Source organism: Lonchura striata, chromosome 4, assembly GCF_046129695.1.
Source record: "Lonchura striata isolate bLonStr1 chromosome 4, bLonStr1.mat, whole genome shotgun sequence".
In the NCBI taxonomy this organism is placed as follows: domain Eukaryota; kingdom Metazoa; phylum Chordata; class Aves; order Passeriformes; family Estrildidae; genus Lonchura; species Lonchura striata.
The window spans coordinates 2,967,540-2,983,567 of NC_134606.1; the positions used below are offsets into that span (position 1 = coordinate 2,967,540).

The window sequence follows — 16,028 nt, forward strand, 5'->3', positions numbered from 1 at the left end:
AGCCTCCTCTGGTTTATCCTGGTTGAATGTTGTCACTCTCATTTATCCTGGTTAAACTGGGAGCTCTGTGTGCTGCAGCCAAGCTCCATCACCTCCATCCCTTCTCCTGCCTCCAAAAGAGCTCTCACAAACCTCACTGGGGGCTCCAGAGCTAACGAAGCTCCTGCTGTTAATGAAGGAAGGGGGAGGTCCAGATTGGATAACTGGGAAGATTTCCTCATGGAAAGGGCAGCCAGGCACTGGCACAGCTGCCCAGGTCAGTGGTGGAGTCCCCATCCCTGGAGGGATTTAAAAGCCACGTGGATATGGCACTTGGGGACATGGGTCAGTGCTGGCCTTGGCAGTGCTGGGGGGATGGTTGGCCTCAACGACCTCGGAGAGCTTTTCCAACCTCAAAGATTCCATGATCTCCATGGCTGAGCCCCTCTGGCAGCCCCAACCCCTTCGCTGGTGTCAGCAAGAGCCGGGGCTGCATTTCAGCTGAGCAAGGGGCAGATTTGAGGGTGCTGCCCCATTCCCAGCCCCGTCAGGCCTTTGGGATTTCCCTCATTCCCGAGGGGAGCTGGGATAGGGGTGGCAGCCACTGACACCAGCCACAGCCTGTGGGGGTTGTGGGGAGATCAGGGGCATCCCCTGGGGAGGAGCAGGGATGTGGCAGAACAAATCCAGTGCTGGACACACAGAGAAGAGGTCCTGGGGCTGGTGTTGGAGGATTTGGGGTAGGACTCCGAGTAGCCCCAAGGCCTGGGTTGGGAGCAGGGTGTGGGATGGGGGCCCGGCAGTACCCTGGGTACCAGGGAGCATCACAGCCCAGCAGGGCTGGCTCTGCCCACCCCTGGGATCACTTGTCCCATGACTCACCCCAGGTGACCCCAACATTTTCCTCCCAAAACGCCCTTTTTTTGTGTTTTCTACCCATTTCCCCCTCCCCGTTCCCACCTCATCCTCCCCTTGATTCCCCTAAGTGATTCTGCGTTGCGGCTGCGGAGCCTCTGCAACTTGGAAAAACATTTTATTAACCTTCCTTGACTTTAAAGAGCATAATTACATTTTAATCTCATATTCCTGCGTTATCATTCCAGACACAGAGTCATTTGAATGCAGATCGTTCCCGGCTAATGTCATTTTACGATACAGTAATGAAGAGACGGAGCACGAGCGCCTAACGCCCAATTTAGAGCTGACATTTGGGGCTCTTTTAAAGAAAAGTTTTCCCAGCCGAGGGCTTTTGCGTCCTCCTCAGCCCTGCAGCGTCAGTGGGCTTGGGCTCCCGCTGTGAAGGGATGGCTTTGGATGGGGAAATGAGGTTGGTGCTAATGATGCCGGTCATTAAATCCCCCACGGCTGCCCCAGCTGGGGGATCCAGGGCAGAGCTGGGAACTCGCCGCTCCCGCGGAGTCAGGGGCTGTGGCCACCCTCACCCCCCTCCAGGGGAGGAAATCTGAATTTACCCAGCAAAAGCCCCAAAGCCCAGCACTGTCACCCCCCGGGTTGCTCCATGCTCCAGAATCACACGGCAGGAGCTGGGAGCAGGCTGGGGCTCCCCAGCACTGATCCAGAAAATGCTTTTCCTGCGTGCCTCAGTTTCCCTTGTGGGGGCAAAGCGATGCTCTGGGGTTCAGCCCCCTCCAGCATTGCTCCCTGCTTCCTGCGGAGCTCTTGAAAGCACTTTGAAACAACCACAAGGGTTTTCCAGGGAGGATTGCAGCGGGATCACCATTTCTTTTGGGATGCTCAAGCAGAGCAGCCCCTTCCCCACCCAGGGCACCACCTTTCCCCTCCCTCTAACTGGGGCTAATGAAACTAATGAAGGGTAGGGAAAAAAACATGTTCAGCCATCCCAAGCGATGTCCAGGCTGATTTTTAGGTTCTCTGCCTCAATTCCCCACCTTATGTGAAGATGGGTAAAGGATAAAACCACTCCAGAAGTGGAACCACAGCTGGCAGCACCCCCACATTGTCCAGCCCCCCCCAAAAAAAACCCTTCTGATCACTGTGAGCCAATCCCAGCATTTTTTCGGGGGGAGAAGGAGAGGGTGGATGCTCACAGGCATCTGATTCCTCTCTGCATATTGACTTCACATTGCTGAGGTTGCAGCTGGAAAAGGGATCTGGGAACAACAGGAATATTCACGGCTGGATGGGGCAGGGGCTGTTGATGGTGTTTTTCCTCTACAGATGTTTTTGACAGCCCGTGGGTGACATGAACGTGCTGGAGGTGCCTTTTCTTTTGGTCTCCCCTCTCCCAGTGGCTTCCCTGCCTTCTGGCTTCTTGGAGAAGAGGAAGAAACGGCAGGAGAGCCGTGGGTGGCTCTGACAGATCACTCTGGGGACAGGGTCCTGCCCTGCACCCCAATGCTGCAGCCCAGCCCTTGGGTTTTGGGGTGGTGTTGTGCACCCGGGGCTCTCTCCCGACCCCAACCCCATCACTCCCCTCCAGCGTCCCCTCCCAGAGCAGCATCAGTCAAAGCAGCATCCCACAAAGCAGCATCCTTCCCCAAACCAGCATCCCACAAAGCAGCATCCCAAAAATCAGCGTCAGTCAAACCAGCATCCCACAGAGCAGCATCCCTCCCTAAACCAACATCCATCCCCAAAGCAGCATCCCTCCCCAAACCAGCATCCCACCAAGCAGCATCCCTCCCTAAACCAGCATCCCACAAAGCAGCATTCCTCCCCAAAGCAGCATCCCACAAAACAGCATCCCTCCCCAAAGCAGCATCCCACAAAACAGCATCCCTCCCCAAAGCAGCATCCCAAAAATCAGCATCAGTCAAACCAGCATCCCACAGAGCAGCATCCCACCCTAAACCAACATCCATCCCTAAACCACTATCCCACAAACCAGCATCTCTCCCCAAACCAGCATCCCACAAACCAGCATCTCTCCCCAAACCAGCATCCCACAGAGCAGCATCCCTCCTGGACCAGCATGCTCCAAACAAACACCACTTCCCAAACCAGCATCCCTTCCCAAACCAGCGCCTCTCCCAAAATCTGCATCCTTCCAAACCAGCATCAATCTCAACTCAGAACCCTCCAAATAAACAGATCTCTCTAAAGCAGCACCTTCCAAACCCTTGTCCCTCCCCAAATTAGCATTGCTCCCAGACCAGCATCCCTCTGAAACCAGCACCTCTCCCAAAATCCACATCCATCCTAAACCAGCATCACCCCCAAACCATCACCGTTCCCAAAACCACATCTCCTGAATGAACATCTGTCCCCAAACCCCCATCCCTCCCCAAACCAGCACCTTCTGAAGGAGCATCTTTCCCTGAATCCACCCCCAGCCCCTCCAGCGCCCCTTCCCAAGCACATCCCAGGGCCGGCCCGTGCCCCGCGGAGCAGCCAAGGGTGGCATCCACCAGCCCTGAGTGCTGCCGCTCTGAATCATCTCAATTACAGATTTGCTTGGATGCGATTTGGGGAGAAAAAATAAAAAAAAAAAAAAAAAAAAAAAAAAGGAAAAACAACAACCAAAAAAAAAAAAACCCCAAAAAAAACAACCCATCCCTCTTCTTCCTCCTCCTCCTCCTCCCCTGGGAAGGGGTGATGGCAGCATAAATAGCAGCTCGCTCAGCACGGGGCCAGAGACGCAGCTGGAGCAGCTTCCCCTGGCACGGCCGCGGGCACCGTGCACCATGGCAGAGCCTTCGCTGCCCCTCTCCTTCCTCTGCCTCCTCGCCTTGTCCTCCGCCTGCTACATCCAGAACTGCCCCCGGGGCGGGAAGCGGGCTCTGCCCGACGCCGCGCTCCGGCAGGTACGGGACGGGCACGGAGCTGCGGGAGGGACGGAGCGGCTCCGGGGGCGCAGCTCCGCTCACTGTGCCCCCGGGGCCGTGCCAGGCTGCCCGGGGCACCGCGGGGTCTTTGGGGTGCCGGGGACACGCGATGGGCGCTGGCGGAGCTGTGGCCGCTCCGAAGTGCGGTTGGCACCTGGAGGAGAGGCTCAGGCTTGGCCGCGGCAGGACAGGAGAGCGCACGGAGAGGGGACGGGGAGGTCATGGGGGCACGGGGGACACCCCAAAGCTGGGATACCCCAAACCGGGGACACCCTAAAACGGGGACACCCCAAATCTGGGTTACCCCAAAGCTGGGACACCCCAAAGCGGGGACACCCCAAAGCGGTGGCACCCCAAATCTGGGTTACCCCAAACCGGGGACACCCTAAACCGGGGACACTCCAAAGCTGGGTTACCCCAAACCGGGGACACCCCAACGCGGGGACACCCCAAAGCTGGGATACCCCAAAGCAGGGACTCCCTAAAGATGGGACACCCCAAAGCTGGGACACCCCAAAGAGGGGACAGAGAAAACGGGGACACCCCAAAGCGGGGACACCCCAAAGCAGGGATACCCCAAAGCAGGGACACCCCAAAGCTGGGACACCCCAAAGCAGGGATACCCCAAAGAGGGGACACCCCAAACCCGGAGCACCCCAAAGCTGGGACATCCCAAAGCTGGGATACCCCAAAGCAGGGACACCCCAAAGCAAGGACACCCTAAAGCTGGGACACCAGGTCATTGTTGCTGGTGGCGCTGACCAGCGCTGGTGGCACCGTGGCACCTCCAGGAGCTGGAAGAGGGGAGCTGCTTTCTGTACCCCCCATGCATTCGCATGGGGGTTTGCAATACAAGGGGGTGCAAGAAGGGGTTTTTTTTGGGGGGTGTGTGCACCGAGGCAGCTCCTTCCCGCACAGTGCATGCCCTGCGGTCCCGGCAACAGAGGGAATTGCTTCGGGCCCGGCATCTGCTGCGGAGCGGAGCTGGGCTGCTACCTGGGCACGGCGGAGACGCGGCGCTGCGCCGAGGAGGATTTCCTGCCCTCGCCCTGCCAGGCCGGCGGGCAGCCCTGCGGCGCCGGGGGCCGCTGCGCCGCGCCCGGCATCTGCTGCAGCGCCGGTAACCGCCCGTGGCACCGGGAGGTCGGGCTGGGTGCGCGGGGAGCGTGGCGGGATGCAGAGAGGGAGGAGAAGTCTCCCGGTAACGCTTCTCTGGTGGTGCGGTTTAGTTTTAGGGAGGGGAAATTGAGGCGTGGAGTGGAAGCGGTGGAGGTAATTTGGGGATGGTTGGGTTCAGGCTGACTGTAAGGAAGGAATTTTTTCCCGTGAGGGTGGTAAGGCCATGGCAGAGGGTGCCCAGAGAAACTGTGGCTGCCTCTGGATCCCTGGAAATGTCCAAAGCCAGGTTGGATTGACATTGGTTGCTCGTGCTTGGAGCAACCTGAGTTAGTTGGAAGTGTCCCTGCCATGGCAGGGGGTGGGACAAGATGTTCTTTGAAGGTCCTTTCCGACCCAAACCATTCTGATTCTAAAGGATTGTGCTCACAGCTCCTCCCTGCCCCACCATGAGCTTTTTCCTGGCCAGCACAGCCTCCCCTCCTGATGTGCCGGAAAATCCAGCCTCGCTCCCTGCTTAACGGGAGAGCCAGAACTGGAGCACGGGCTGTGCTGACCCCCCCGGGCTGCCACCAACCCCTTCCCCAGAGCCAGAAACATCCCCCAAATCCCCTGTCCCATGGCCACGGTTTGCTTCCTGCGGCAGAGACGTGCGCCATGGACAGCGCCTGCCTGGACCAGGGCAGCGACGGCGCTCAGGAGGCGGCGGAGGAGAAGAACCTGACGGTGCTGGACGGCTCGGCCGGAGATCTGCTCCTCAAGCTCATGCACTTGGCAAACCGGCAGCAGCAGCAGGGCAAGCACCCCCTGCTCTGAGTCCCCCCAACTCTGACCGACCCCCCCAACCTCGGCTCTGTACATAGGAGACCCAATAAAAGCCCTCGTGCACTGTGGTGGTCTCGTCCTGGGCACTGGGGGTGGCTCATGGGGGCTCCAGGGATCCGGCTGGGGCTCAGGGTGGGGGTGTTGGAGGGGTTTTTGTCCCCAGAGCCCCACGGAGTGCAGGGGGTTCGGCTGGGCTGGGTGCAGGGTTTGGGTCCGGGGGAAGGAGCTCAGGCAGAGCTGGAATTTGGGATCTGGCCATCGAGTCCCACCCCGGAGCCCCAGCAGCACCCCCAGCCCCAGGAGAATGGGGACAGCTGGCAGGTGCCACCAGCACGTTACCTCGTGGCCAAGCCCCTCTTTGGGGCAGATTCGGGGCCTCGCTGCCTTCAGCAATCAGCACAGCATCTATGAAAAAGGATAAAAAGTAAGGAAAAGCTTTTTCCTTGGGAAAAGCACCCAAAATCCCTCAAGAGCAGAGAGGTTTGGGCTCCCCAAAGATCCCCTCCAGGGCTGGTCTCATCTTTCCCCATCCCCATCGGATGCTGACAGCGAGGATCAGTCCCCATTATCCCACAGTCACCCCAAAATTTGGGGCACCGTTATCCCAACCCTCTCCCGGCTCTCTTACCCTGCGGGGTCCTTGCTCCGAGGTCTCTCCGGGCTGACTGGCCAGGCACAGGGGACAGCTCGTCCTTTATGCTGTCCCTGAGGGTGGTGGCACCTCCGGGGAGGTGGAGCTCCCTGGCACCGTCGGGATCCATCCTGCCCACCCATCCATCCCCGCAGGGGATGCAGGATCGATCCAGGACCTGCTGCCCACAGCCAGCATCCCGGGGGAGGGGAGACACCCCAAATCACCCCAAAATCATTGGGAAAGGGGTGACACCAGCATGGATGGGGGTCTCCAAGCTGGGATGAGGGAATTGGGCTTTCAGCCCAGCTCTAGCACTCGGATTTTCCAAGATGTGGGATGTGAACCCCCAACATTCCTGCACCACTGGCGATGTGTGGCTGAGCTGGGAAGGCTCCATCTGATGAACACCTCAAAATCAGGCAAAAATCGAGTCCCTAAAAGACACCAGGGGCTGATAACTGGGATTTTAACCCACTTGTCTACCTGAGACACATCCTGCAGAGCTCTGGGCACCCCTGGAGCAGCCACAGGGGCTCTGGGATGACAATTCCCTCCCTCCACCCTGTGCTGCAGGCAGGAGCTGAGCTGCTGGGACAGCACACAGCAGGTGCTGAGCCCCATTTCCAACCCATTACTGTGGATCCCAGTGCCTGCCTTGTCCCTGGGACTGGGACTGACCCCGGGCAGGTGACAGGGACCCGGCTGCCCTCGTGCCAGCCTTGCTAAGTGGTGGATTTTGAAGCAAGCCAGAGGGACAGGAAAAGGTCACGGCTGTCTGGCTCTGGGCTGCCTAATTCCCAATTAAGCCAGTGCAGGGTAATGATCTCAGTGGACGTCAAGTTTTGTCCCCAGCAGGGAAATTTATTCAAGCTGGGAAGCTCCTAATTGGGATAAGGAAGGCAAGGGGCGAAGTGAGCAGGACCTTGGGTGGTTGCGTCAGCCTTCGGCCTCATCCTCGGTGCTTCTTCTCAGGGAGGAGGAGGGGAGGGCTTTGTCTGCTGGGGATGTGGCTCAGGACACCACACTGAATCCCTGCCTGCAGCTCCAAGGAGAAGCAGTGGGGAAATCTGGGATTTCAGGCCTTTGCTCAGGAGGTTGGGTGCTCCCAGGTGGCTTTGGAGCTGTTGGATGAACATGAATGGGGATGGGCTGGGTGGCACTGTTATCCCAGAGAGGAATAGCCCAGTGCTGAGCATCCCCCAAAGGCCAGGCACGGATGGGTGGGGAGGGCCAACAAGGACATTCCCCACCCCAAACCCCATGGGTGATCCCAGAGGATATGGGATTGCTTTCTCCAACCCAAAGAGACTTGAAGCCAAGGGAAGAACACACCCTTCTCACCCCACTCCTGGGGTTGACACATCCCTTCATCTCCATGCCAGAGGGGTTCCCAACGGGACACACGACAGCTCAGCAGCCCAAAGTGGCTGCCAGAAGAGGACACAGACTCCATCCACAACCTCCACGCGTTCATCCAGCTCCATCCACAACCTCCACGCGTTCATCCAGCTCCATCCACAACCTCCACACGTTCCTGCCACCGGACTCATCACGGAGGAGGAAACCAACACCTTGTCCTTGACCTCACGTCCTCGACCTCCGGCTATTAGCCGAGCCCTCCGCTGTGGGAAGCAATTCCTTGTGGTTTTTAAGGAACACGGGTGACGCCGGTGCCAGAATCCCTAAGTAGGAGCCAGGACTATAAATACAGGGCCAGTGCTTGGGATGAGCAGCCAAAAATCTCCCCCTGTCCCGCCATGTCCTGCAAGGCTCTGGCTCTCTGCCTCCTGGGGCTCCTGGCTCTCTCCTCCGCCTGCTACATCCAGAACTGCCCCATCGGGGGCAAACGCGCCGTGCTGGACATGGACATCAGGAAGGTAGGTCCTGGGGGGCTCGGAGCATTCCCGACCCCACCCTTCCCTTCTCCCAACCTTCTCCCCTTCTGCTCCCCGAGCAGTGCCTGCCCTGCGGTCCCCGGAACAAGGGGCGCTGCTTCGGGCCCAACATCTGCTGCGGGGAGGAGCTGGGCTGCTACATCGGCACGTCGGACACGCTGCGCTGCCAGGAGGAAAACTTCCTGCCCACCCCCTGCGAGTCGGGACGCAAAGCCTGCGGCTCCGGAGGGAGCTGCGCCGCTCCCGGCATCTGCTGCAGCACCGGTGAGGGCGGCACGGCATCCCGGGGTTCCTGCCGCGGAGCCCTCGCACAGCCCGGGGGGAATTCAGGGTTCTGAGAACAGCGGGAGAGGGGAGGATGCCCAAGGGATTGGCTCCGTCCCATCCGTGTGTCCATCCATCGCCCCGACAGCCAGACCACGCTCCGTGAGCTATGCAGACCCCAGGGAAGGGATCCTGGGAGAACAGGAGGGTTTGGGGCAGAGGGAAGCGGACAGCAAACAGATTTTGGGGGCTGAGCAAGTGCAGGAGCCACATTCCCTCCTGTTCTCCGTTATTCTCAAAATCCCACCCTCCTCCTTAAATTAAACTACCAGAGATGCTGCTATAAATCCTGGGAAGCATCCAGAGAATGGAGTGAGCACAAGCTCATTAAACCCCAGTGCTGGGGGGGGGGTCTCTGGGGGCTGTTTCAGGGGGTCTCTGAATGTTTGGGGGATTTCTGGGGGCAGTGGTTTTGGGGGTCCCTGGGGACTGTTTTGGGGGTTCCCTGGGAGCTGGTTCAGAGGGTCCCTGGGGACTGTTTCAGGGATCTCTGGGAGCTGTTTTGGGTGTCCCTGGGGGCTGTTTTAGGGATCTCTGGGGGTTATTTTGGGGGTTCCCTGTGGGCTAGTTCAGGGATCTCTGGGAGCTGTTTCAGGGATCCCTGGGAGCTCTTTTGGGTGTTCCTGGAGGCTGTTTTGGGGGTTCTCTGGGAGCTGGTTCAGAGGGTCCCTGGGGCCTGTTTCAGGGATCTCTGAGGCCCATTTTGGGGGGGTCCCTGGGGTGCTGTCTGGTTTCACACCACACTTCCCCCTCTCTCCCCTCAGAGGGCTGTGGCACTGACTCATCCTGTGACCAGGAGATGCTGTTTGTGTAGCCCACCCCGGAGAGAATCCGCAGGATCCCGCTTCCATCGCTGTCCCAGCCCCGGGCTGTGACTCAGACTGAAGTGATGAGTTAATTAGAAATAAAACTTGGACAGAAAAACAACCCGGACAGAAATCTGTGGGTTTTGTGTGCTCGCCTGGTTGAGGTGCAGGCTCGGGAGAAGAAGACACTTTTAGGGGAAAGTGGAGGTAAAAAGTGAGGGTTCCAGGTCAATTAAATGAGGGAGGGAGGAAAGGAGGGAGAGGGACCTACAGACCATGGCTGAACCACAGCAAACTCCAGGCTCAACACTGAGCAGCCCAAAACCAGAAGTTTTAGCACAAAGCTGACAGCCTGCAAGACCCCAACAACCCAGTTGTCTTTACAATTTTATCTACACCTTCAGTATCAGGTGATGAATAAATTAAACTTGAAGGGAGGAATAAGGAGACACCAGAAATCCTGGATCATTCAAACACATTTTCTTATTCAGCCACACCAAGGGATGCGGAAAGGAGGGTTTAAAGCGTCAAATCAGGATTACAATTAACTCCTCCCCCCAACAACATAAAAAGGGAAGGTCAGTGTTTCCTACAAATTCTTTCAGCCCTTGTTTGCCTTTGGAAGCATCCAGAGGAGCTGACAGTGAGGAGCTCAGAGCCAGGCTGTGCCTTGGGACCGCTCCTGCTCCTCCCCACATGCTGCGTGTGAAGGCAGGAGGGATCCAAACACGTGGGAGGTGGGATCACAGGCACAGCAACAGGGCTGAGCCAGGCTGCTGGAGCCTCCAAGTTTCCCCTCACCCCCTTTCCCGCAGGCATTAACCCTTTGGAGGCAGCACAGCCAGACCCGTGGCCCTTCTCCAGCACTTCCGTGGCCAGTTTACACATTCAGAGGAAAGATTTGTGTTTTTTGGGGGGCTCTGGACACAAGCCAGGCCGGGAGCCCCATGCCAGGGCTGCTATGACAGCACCGTGCGCTTGACGATCCGCCCGTCCTTGTCGATGGCGAAGTTGTAGTTCCGTGGGTTGTCCAGGCACTCCTCGATCCGTGCCTCCAGGTTCTCAGGGGTGATGAAGTTTTTGGCTTCCTCCTGAAGCAAAGGACAAGGATTATCCCCCTCAGGATTATCCCAGCCCGTTCCCAGAGCTCTGGCTCAAGCTCTCTCCCATCCACACGCTGTCAACACCCCCTGCAAGGTGCCGACGCTTGTGTTCCCAGCTGGCAGCTGAAAAATCTGTGGAAAACAAGCCCACGGTTTCCACATGGCTCCCTGGCAGGGAATTCTGACAGCCTGCTTCCCAGGAGGCACCAGCTGCTCTTACCTGCAGCTGGAGAACCTCCTTCTCCTTCTCCTCCACGAAAGCCTCCATTTTCCTGGCCTGTTTCTCCGCAATCTCTAACTTCCTCCTCTTCTGCTCCTCCTCTTCTTTCCTGAGTCTCTCCTCTCTGCCAGACAGAAAGGAAAATCTGATGGATGAGGTGACACATCCATCCCCAGGAGAGCAGGAGGCTGCCCAGAGCACCCTGACTTGGCCCTCAGCAGCAAAAGGTGCAGGAACACAACAGCTGCACAGGCAGATTTCTTTAAAATGTCAGGATTTCCCAGAATCAATTAGGGTGGCAAAGGCTGTATCCTCTTGTCCTCTGCTCCCACGCTGCCAGGAAGCAGATCCTGACCCATGCTGGCTGCACCCTCCTGTCAGGACTTGTGGAGAGTGACAAGGTCTCCCCTGAGCCTCCTTTTGCCCAGGCCGAGCCCCCCCTGCTTGTCCTGGTTCCAGACCCTTCCCCAGCTTTGCTGCCTTTCCCTGGACACATTCCAGCATCTCTAAGTCCTTCCTAAATTGGGGGGCCCAGAACTGGACACAGCACTCGAGGTGTGGCCTCACCAGTGCTGAGCACAGTGGAAGAATCCCTTCCCTGGTCCTGCTGGCCACACCATTCCTGATTCAGGCCAGGAGCCACTGACCTTCTGGGCACACGGCTGGCTGGTGTCCAGCCTGCTGTCCATCAGTCCCTGCAGGTCCCTTTCTGCCTGGCTGCTCTCCAGCCTCTCTGTCCCCAGCCTGAAGCTCTGCAGGGGTTGCTGTGCAGGACCCCACGCTTGGTCTCAACCCTCATCTCCTTGGGCTCAGCCCCTGGATCCAGCCTGGCCAGGTCCCTGCTGCCCTGCAGCAGAGCCACACTCACACCCAGCTCGGTTCATCTCCACATCTGCTCATGGTGGGCTCATCAGCAAAGACATCAAACAGGGCTGGGCCCCGATCCCTGGGGACACCTCTGGTGGCTGGGTGTGACCATTCCCCACGGGCCTGGCCATGAGCCAGTTCCTAATCCGGGAATGACCCTGCCCAAACTTCTCTGTAAATACCAGGCCAGGCTCTAAGCGGGCTCGGCCCTGCCTGAGCAGAAGGCAAAGCCGGGCAGGGCGGTGCCCCCGCGCTGACCTGCGGGCCCTCTGCCGGGCGTTCTCCTCCTCGTTCCAGGCCATCAGCCGCCGGTGCTCCTCCAGCTCCTCCGCGGAGCCCTGGGCAGCCAAGCGCTCCTCCCGCTTCCTCTGCAGCACCTCGGCCCTGAACTCCGCCCTGCAGGAGCAGGGGAGGGCACTGAGCTCCCGCCCGGGCTGCGAGCACAGCGGCTTCTCCCCAGGCTGCCCCACAGCACAGCAGAGCCAGCCCCAGCACCCTGCCCCACAGGAGAGCCAGCCCCAGCACCCTGCCCCACAGCAGAGCCAGCCCCAGCACCCAGCCCCACAGCAGAGCCAGCCCCAGCACCCTGCCCCACAGGAGAGCCAGCCCCAGCACCCAGCCCCACAGCAGAGCCAGCCCCAGCACCCTGCCCCACAGCACAGCCAGCCCCAGCACCCAGCCCCACAGGAGAGCCAGCCCCAGCACCCAGCCCCACAGGAGAGCCAGCCCCACAGCAGAGCCAGCCCCAGCACCCAGCCCCACAACACAGCCAGCCCCACAGCAGAGCCAGCCCCAGCACCCTGCCCCACAGCAGAACCAGCCCCACAGCAGAGCGAGCCCCAGCACCCAGCCCCACAGTGCTCCCAGTGCCACCACCCTGACCCTGCTCTGCCCCACAGTGCTCCCAGCACCCTCACTCTCCCCTGCCCCTCCCCAGTCCAAACCCCATCCCCTTTCCCCCCCAGCACCCCAGACCCACCTGCTCGCGTTACAAACTGCCCCAGACCCCACCCCTGCCCCTCACAGCGGCCCCAAACGGCCACAGCCCCGACACTTCCCTGCCCCACAGCCAGTCCCACAGCCCTCTCCTGTTCCACCCCAGCCCCCCAGCGCTTCATTCAGCCTCCAGCCCCACACCCAGAGCCGCCCCCGACCTTCCCCTGCCCCACGGCAGCCTCACAGCCCCACTGCTGTCCCTCTGCCCCACAGCCAGTCCCTTACCCAGCCACCCCAGCCCCCCCCAGCCCCACAACCACCCCAAACCCTCCTCAGTCCCATAACTACCCCAGCCCTGTTAGCCCCCACAGCCACCCCAGCAGCCCCAGCCATCACAACCCTCCTCAGCCCCACAACCCTCCCCAGCCCCACAACCACCCCCAGCCCTCTCAGCCCCACAACCACCCCCAGCCCTCCCCAGCCCCACAACCATCCCCAGCCCTCTTAGCCCCACAACCACCCCAGCCCCACAACCACCCCCAGCCCTCTTAGCCCCACAACCCCCCAGCCCAAGCCGTGTCCGACCTTCCCCTGCCCCACACAAGCTCCGCGTCCCCCAGCCCAGCCCGGCCCCACACCCCCGTGCCGTGCCGGTACCGGAGAGCGCTGAGCACCAGCCGGTGCTGCCGGTACCGCTCCAGCACCACCAGCAGCTCCTCGGGGTCCACGGGCGGCGGCAGCTTCACCCGGCCCGCCTTGGACTTGGCGGGGGGATCGTACCGGGTCTTGCGGCCCCGCGCAGGCACCGCCCGCGGGGCCCAGGCGGGGCAGAGCCCCGGGACGAGCCCCGGGACGGGCCCCGGGAGCGGGACGGGCCCCGGGCGGCAGCGCCTCAGCGCCCGCAGCATGGCGGCGCGGGGGAGGCACGGCGCGGCGTGACGTCACACCCGCGCCGCGGGGCAGCGGGGCATGATGGGAAATGGAGTCCGGGAGGGGAGCGGGGCGCGGAGATGGACACGGACACCCGTGGGACAGGGACAGCCAGGGGACACGAACACTCGTGGGGCAGGGACAGGGACAGCCAGGGGACACGGACACCCGTGGGGCAGGGACAGTGACAGCCAGGGGACACGGACACCCGTGGGGCAGGGACAGTGACAGCCAGGGGACATGGAGACTCGCGGGGCAGGGACAGGGACAGCCAGGGGACACGGACACTCATGGGGCAGGGACAGGGAGAGGGACAGCCAGGGGATACGGACACTTTTGGGGCATGGACAGGGACAGCCAGGGGACACGGACACCCGTGGGGAAGGGACAGGGACACCCGTGGGGAAGCGACAGAAACAGCCAGGGACACTGACACCGGCGGGGACAGGGACACCCTATACGGGACAGGAACACCCGTGGGACACATGTGGGGCAAGGGGCACTCTACACGGGACAGGGACACCCGTGGGACACGACCCCCCAAAACCGGACACCCGGGGACACGAATTCCCGGCCCCTGGACCCCAAGGAGCGCGACACCCCCCACGGGCCACGGCATCCCTCTGGGGACACCGGCCCCACCCGCCGCACCGATTCCCCGTGTGACACCCCTGTCCCCGTGGCACACACGCCACCCCTCCCGCAGCCCACGCAGCCCCACGCGAGCCCCCCTCCATCACCAGCAGTGCGCACAGATCCCCCCCAGCCCCTTTATTCCCCGCGGGGGGGTCCCGGCTCGCTCCCGCGGGGATCGGCGGCTCCGGTCAGGGGCGCAGAGCGGGCGGCTGCGGGAGAGGGGCGGGGGGGATCGGTCAGCCCCTCTCCCGGGACCCCCGGGATGGGTCAGTCCCATTCCCGGGACCCCCGGGATCGGTCAGCCCCTCTCCCGAGACCCCCGGGATGGGTCAGTCCCATTCCCGGGAACCCCGGGATCGGTCAGTCCCGCTCCCCGGGACCCCCGGGATGGGTCAGCCCCTCTCCCGAGACCCCCGGGATGGGTCAGTCCCATTCCCGGGACCCCCGGGATCGCTCCGTCCCATTCCCGGGAACCCCGGGATCGCTCCGTCCCGTTCCCGGGACCCCTCCCTCCCCGGGACCCCCAGGATCGCTCAGTCCCTCTCCCGGGACCCCCCCGGGACCCCCAGACCCGTTCCCACTCACCGGCAGCGGCTCCTCCCGCCGGAGGGGACACGGGAGGGGACGGCAGCGCCCGAGAGGGGACGGGACCTGCGGGAGAAGGGGGAAAAAACCGGGGAAAAAAAAAAAAAAAAAAAAAAAAAAAACGGGATGGGTGGGGGGAATTCCAGGGTGGATAAACTGCGGGGGTTTGGGGGAGGAAGGGAAATCGGTGGGGAAAATAACCACGGGAAAAGGGGATCAGCTGGGGGGAAGGATAATTCAGGGAGCGGGATAATTTCAGGGGATTATAGCCCCTGGGGGTGATAAATCAGCATAATTCAGGGAGAGGGATAACCTGGGGGGATTATAGCCCCTGGGGTGATAAATTCGGATAATTTAGGGAGGGGGATAATCTGGGGGGCTTATAGCCCGTGGGGGTGATAAATTCCAATAATTCAGGGAGGGGGATAACCTAGATGGTTATAGCTCCTGGGGGTGATAAATCCGGATAATTCAGGGAGGGGGATAATTTGGGATTATAGCCCCTGGGGGTGATAAATCCACATAATTCAGGGAGGGGGATAATTTGGGGGGATTATAGTTCGTGGGATGATAAATCCGGATAATTCAGGGAGGGGGATAATTTGGGATTATAGCTCGTGGGGGTGATAAACCCTGAGTGGAGTTTAACCTGGGGCAGGGATAAACCCAAAATCTTGGCACGGAGATAATCGAGGGAGGGGTTTATAAACCAGGGGGGATCATTTGGGGCGGGGATAATCCAGAGCAATTAGAACCCCGGGGGCAGGGGGGGGACACAAACCCTGGGCAGGGGGACAAAACCGGGGCGGGGAATGACCCCGGGAGGGAAGGGGATGACCTGGAGGGGGTGACCCGCGGGGGACACCCTACCTGGAGGTTGGCGGGGGTCCGCAGGTCCCGCTTGCCCCCCGGGTACCAGCCGTGGGACCAGTGCTGGCCGCGGGCGCGGGGCAGGGCGCAGCTCAGCAGCAGCAGCGCCAGCAGCAGCAGCGACCCGCGGGGTGCCATGGCCGGGGGGCTGCGGGAGGGTTGAGCACCCCTGGGTGCTGCCTGAGGTGGTTTGGGTCCAGCAGAACCTCAGGGGTTGAGTGGAGAGATGGAGATCCGGAGGGGGTGAGCACCCCTGGGTGGTGCTGGGGTGGGTTTGGAATGGAGATCCAGGGAGGATGAGCACCCCTGGGTGGTGCTGGGGTGGGTTTGGGATGCAGATCCAGAGGGGATGACCCAGCATCACTTTGGGGTGGATTTAGGATGGAGATCCAGAGGGGATGAGCACCCCTGAATGGTGCTGGGGTGGGTTTGGGATGCAGATCCAGGGAGGATGAGCACCCCTGGGTGGTGCTGGGGTGAGTTTGGGATGCAGATC

The 16,028-nt window shown here is 60.9% G+C and overlaps 3 protein-coding genes across 3 annotated transcripts; 2 read left to right on the forward strand and 1 right to left on the reverse strand.

Annotated features, from left to right (window-relative positions):
• The first annotated feature begins 3,607 nt into the window (after positions 1 to 3,607).
• LOC110473284 (vasotocin-neurophysin VT) lies at positions 3,608 to 5,794 on the forward strand. The gene is made up of 3 exons (XM_021535655.3): positions 3,608 to 3,764; positions 4,704 to 4,905; positions 5,548 to 5,794. The coding sequence occupies exons 1-3, from the start codon at positions 3,645 to 3,647 to the stop codon at positions 5,715 to 5,717; spliced, it is 492 nt and encodes a 163-aa protein (XP_021391330.2). The 5' UTR covers positions 3,608 to 3,644; the 3' UTR covers positions 5,718 to 5,794.
• Positions 5,795 to 8,086: 2,292 nt separating this feature from the next.
• Positions 8,087 to 9,506, forward strand: LOC110473283 (neurophysin 1-like). Its single transcript, XM_021535654.2, has 3 exons — positions 8,087 to 8,237; positions 8,318 to 8,519; positions 9,344 to 9,506. The coding sequence occupies exons 1-3, from the start codon at positions 8,118 to 8,120 to the stop codon at positions 9,391 to 9,393; spliced, it is 372 nt and encodes a 123-aa protein (XP_021391329.1). The 5' UTR covers positions 8,087 to 8,117; the 3' UTR covers positions 9,394 to 9,506.
• Positions 9,507 to 9,850: 344 nt separating this feature from the next.
• On the reverse strand, positions 9,851 to 15,670 carry LOC110473323 (small ribosomal subunit protein mS26). The gene is made up of 5 exons (XM_021535773.2): positions 15,537 to 15,670; positions 13,169 to 13,339; positions 11,834 to 11,971; positions 10,709 to 10,832; positions 9,851 to 10,476 (listed from the first exon to the last, which is right to left on the reverse strand). The coding sequence occupies exons 1-5, from the start codon at positions 15,668 to 15,670 to the stop codon at positions 10,345 to 10,347; spliced, it is 699 nt and encodes a 232-aa protein (XP_021391448.2). The 3' UTR covers positions 9,851 to 10,344.
• Between the last annotated feature and the right edge of the window lie 358 nt (positions 15,671 to 16,028).

What these genes read in the sequence shown, in the direction of transcription:
- LOC110473284 (XM_021535655.3), top strand. Translation starts at nt 3,645, where the DNA reads ATGGCAGAGCCTTCGCTGCCCCTCTCCTTCCTCTGCCTCCTCGCCTTG. An exon ending in CCGACGCCGCGCTCCGGCAG is followed by an intron (nt 3,765 to 4,703) that starts GTACGGGACGGG and finishes CTTCCCGCACAG; the next exon opens with TGCATGCCCTGCGGTCCCGG. An exon ending in CGGCATCTGCTGCAGCGCCG is followed by an intron (nt 4,906 to 5,547) that starts GTAACCGCCCGT and finishes TTCCTGCGGCAG; the next exon opens with AGACGTGCGCCATGGACAGC.
- LOC110473283 (XM_021535654.2), top strand. Translation starts at nt 8,118, where the DNA reads ATGTCCTGCAAGGCTCTGGCTCTCTGCCTCCTGGGGCTCCTGGCTCTC. An exon ending in TGGACATGGACATCAGGAAG is followed by an intron (nt 8,238 to 8,317) that starts GTAGGTCCTGGG and finishes CTCCCCGAGCAG; the next exon opens with TGCCTGCCCTGCGGTCCCCG. An exon ending in CGGCATCTGCTGCAGCACCG is followed by an intron (nt 8,520 to 9,343) that starts GTGAGGGCGGCA and finishes CTCTCCCCTCAG; the next exon opens with AGGGCTGTGGCACTGACTCA.
- LOC110473323 (XM_021535773.2), bottom strand. Translation starts at nt 15,670, where the DNA reads ATGGCACCCCGCGGGTCGCTGCTGCTGCTGGCGCTGCTGCTGCTGAGC. An exon ending in CTGGTGCTCAGCGCTCTCCG is followed by an intron (nt 11,972 to 13,168) that starts GTACCGGCACGG and finishes CTGCTCCTGCAG; the next exon opens with GGCGGAGTTCAGGGCCGAGG. An exon ending in GCCCGGCAGAGGGCCCGCAG is followed by an intron (nt 10,833 to 11,833) that starts GTCAGCGCGGGG and finishes TCTGTCTGGCAG; the next exon opens with AGAGGAGAGACTCAGGAAAG.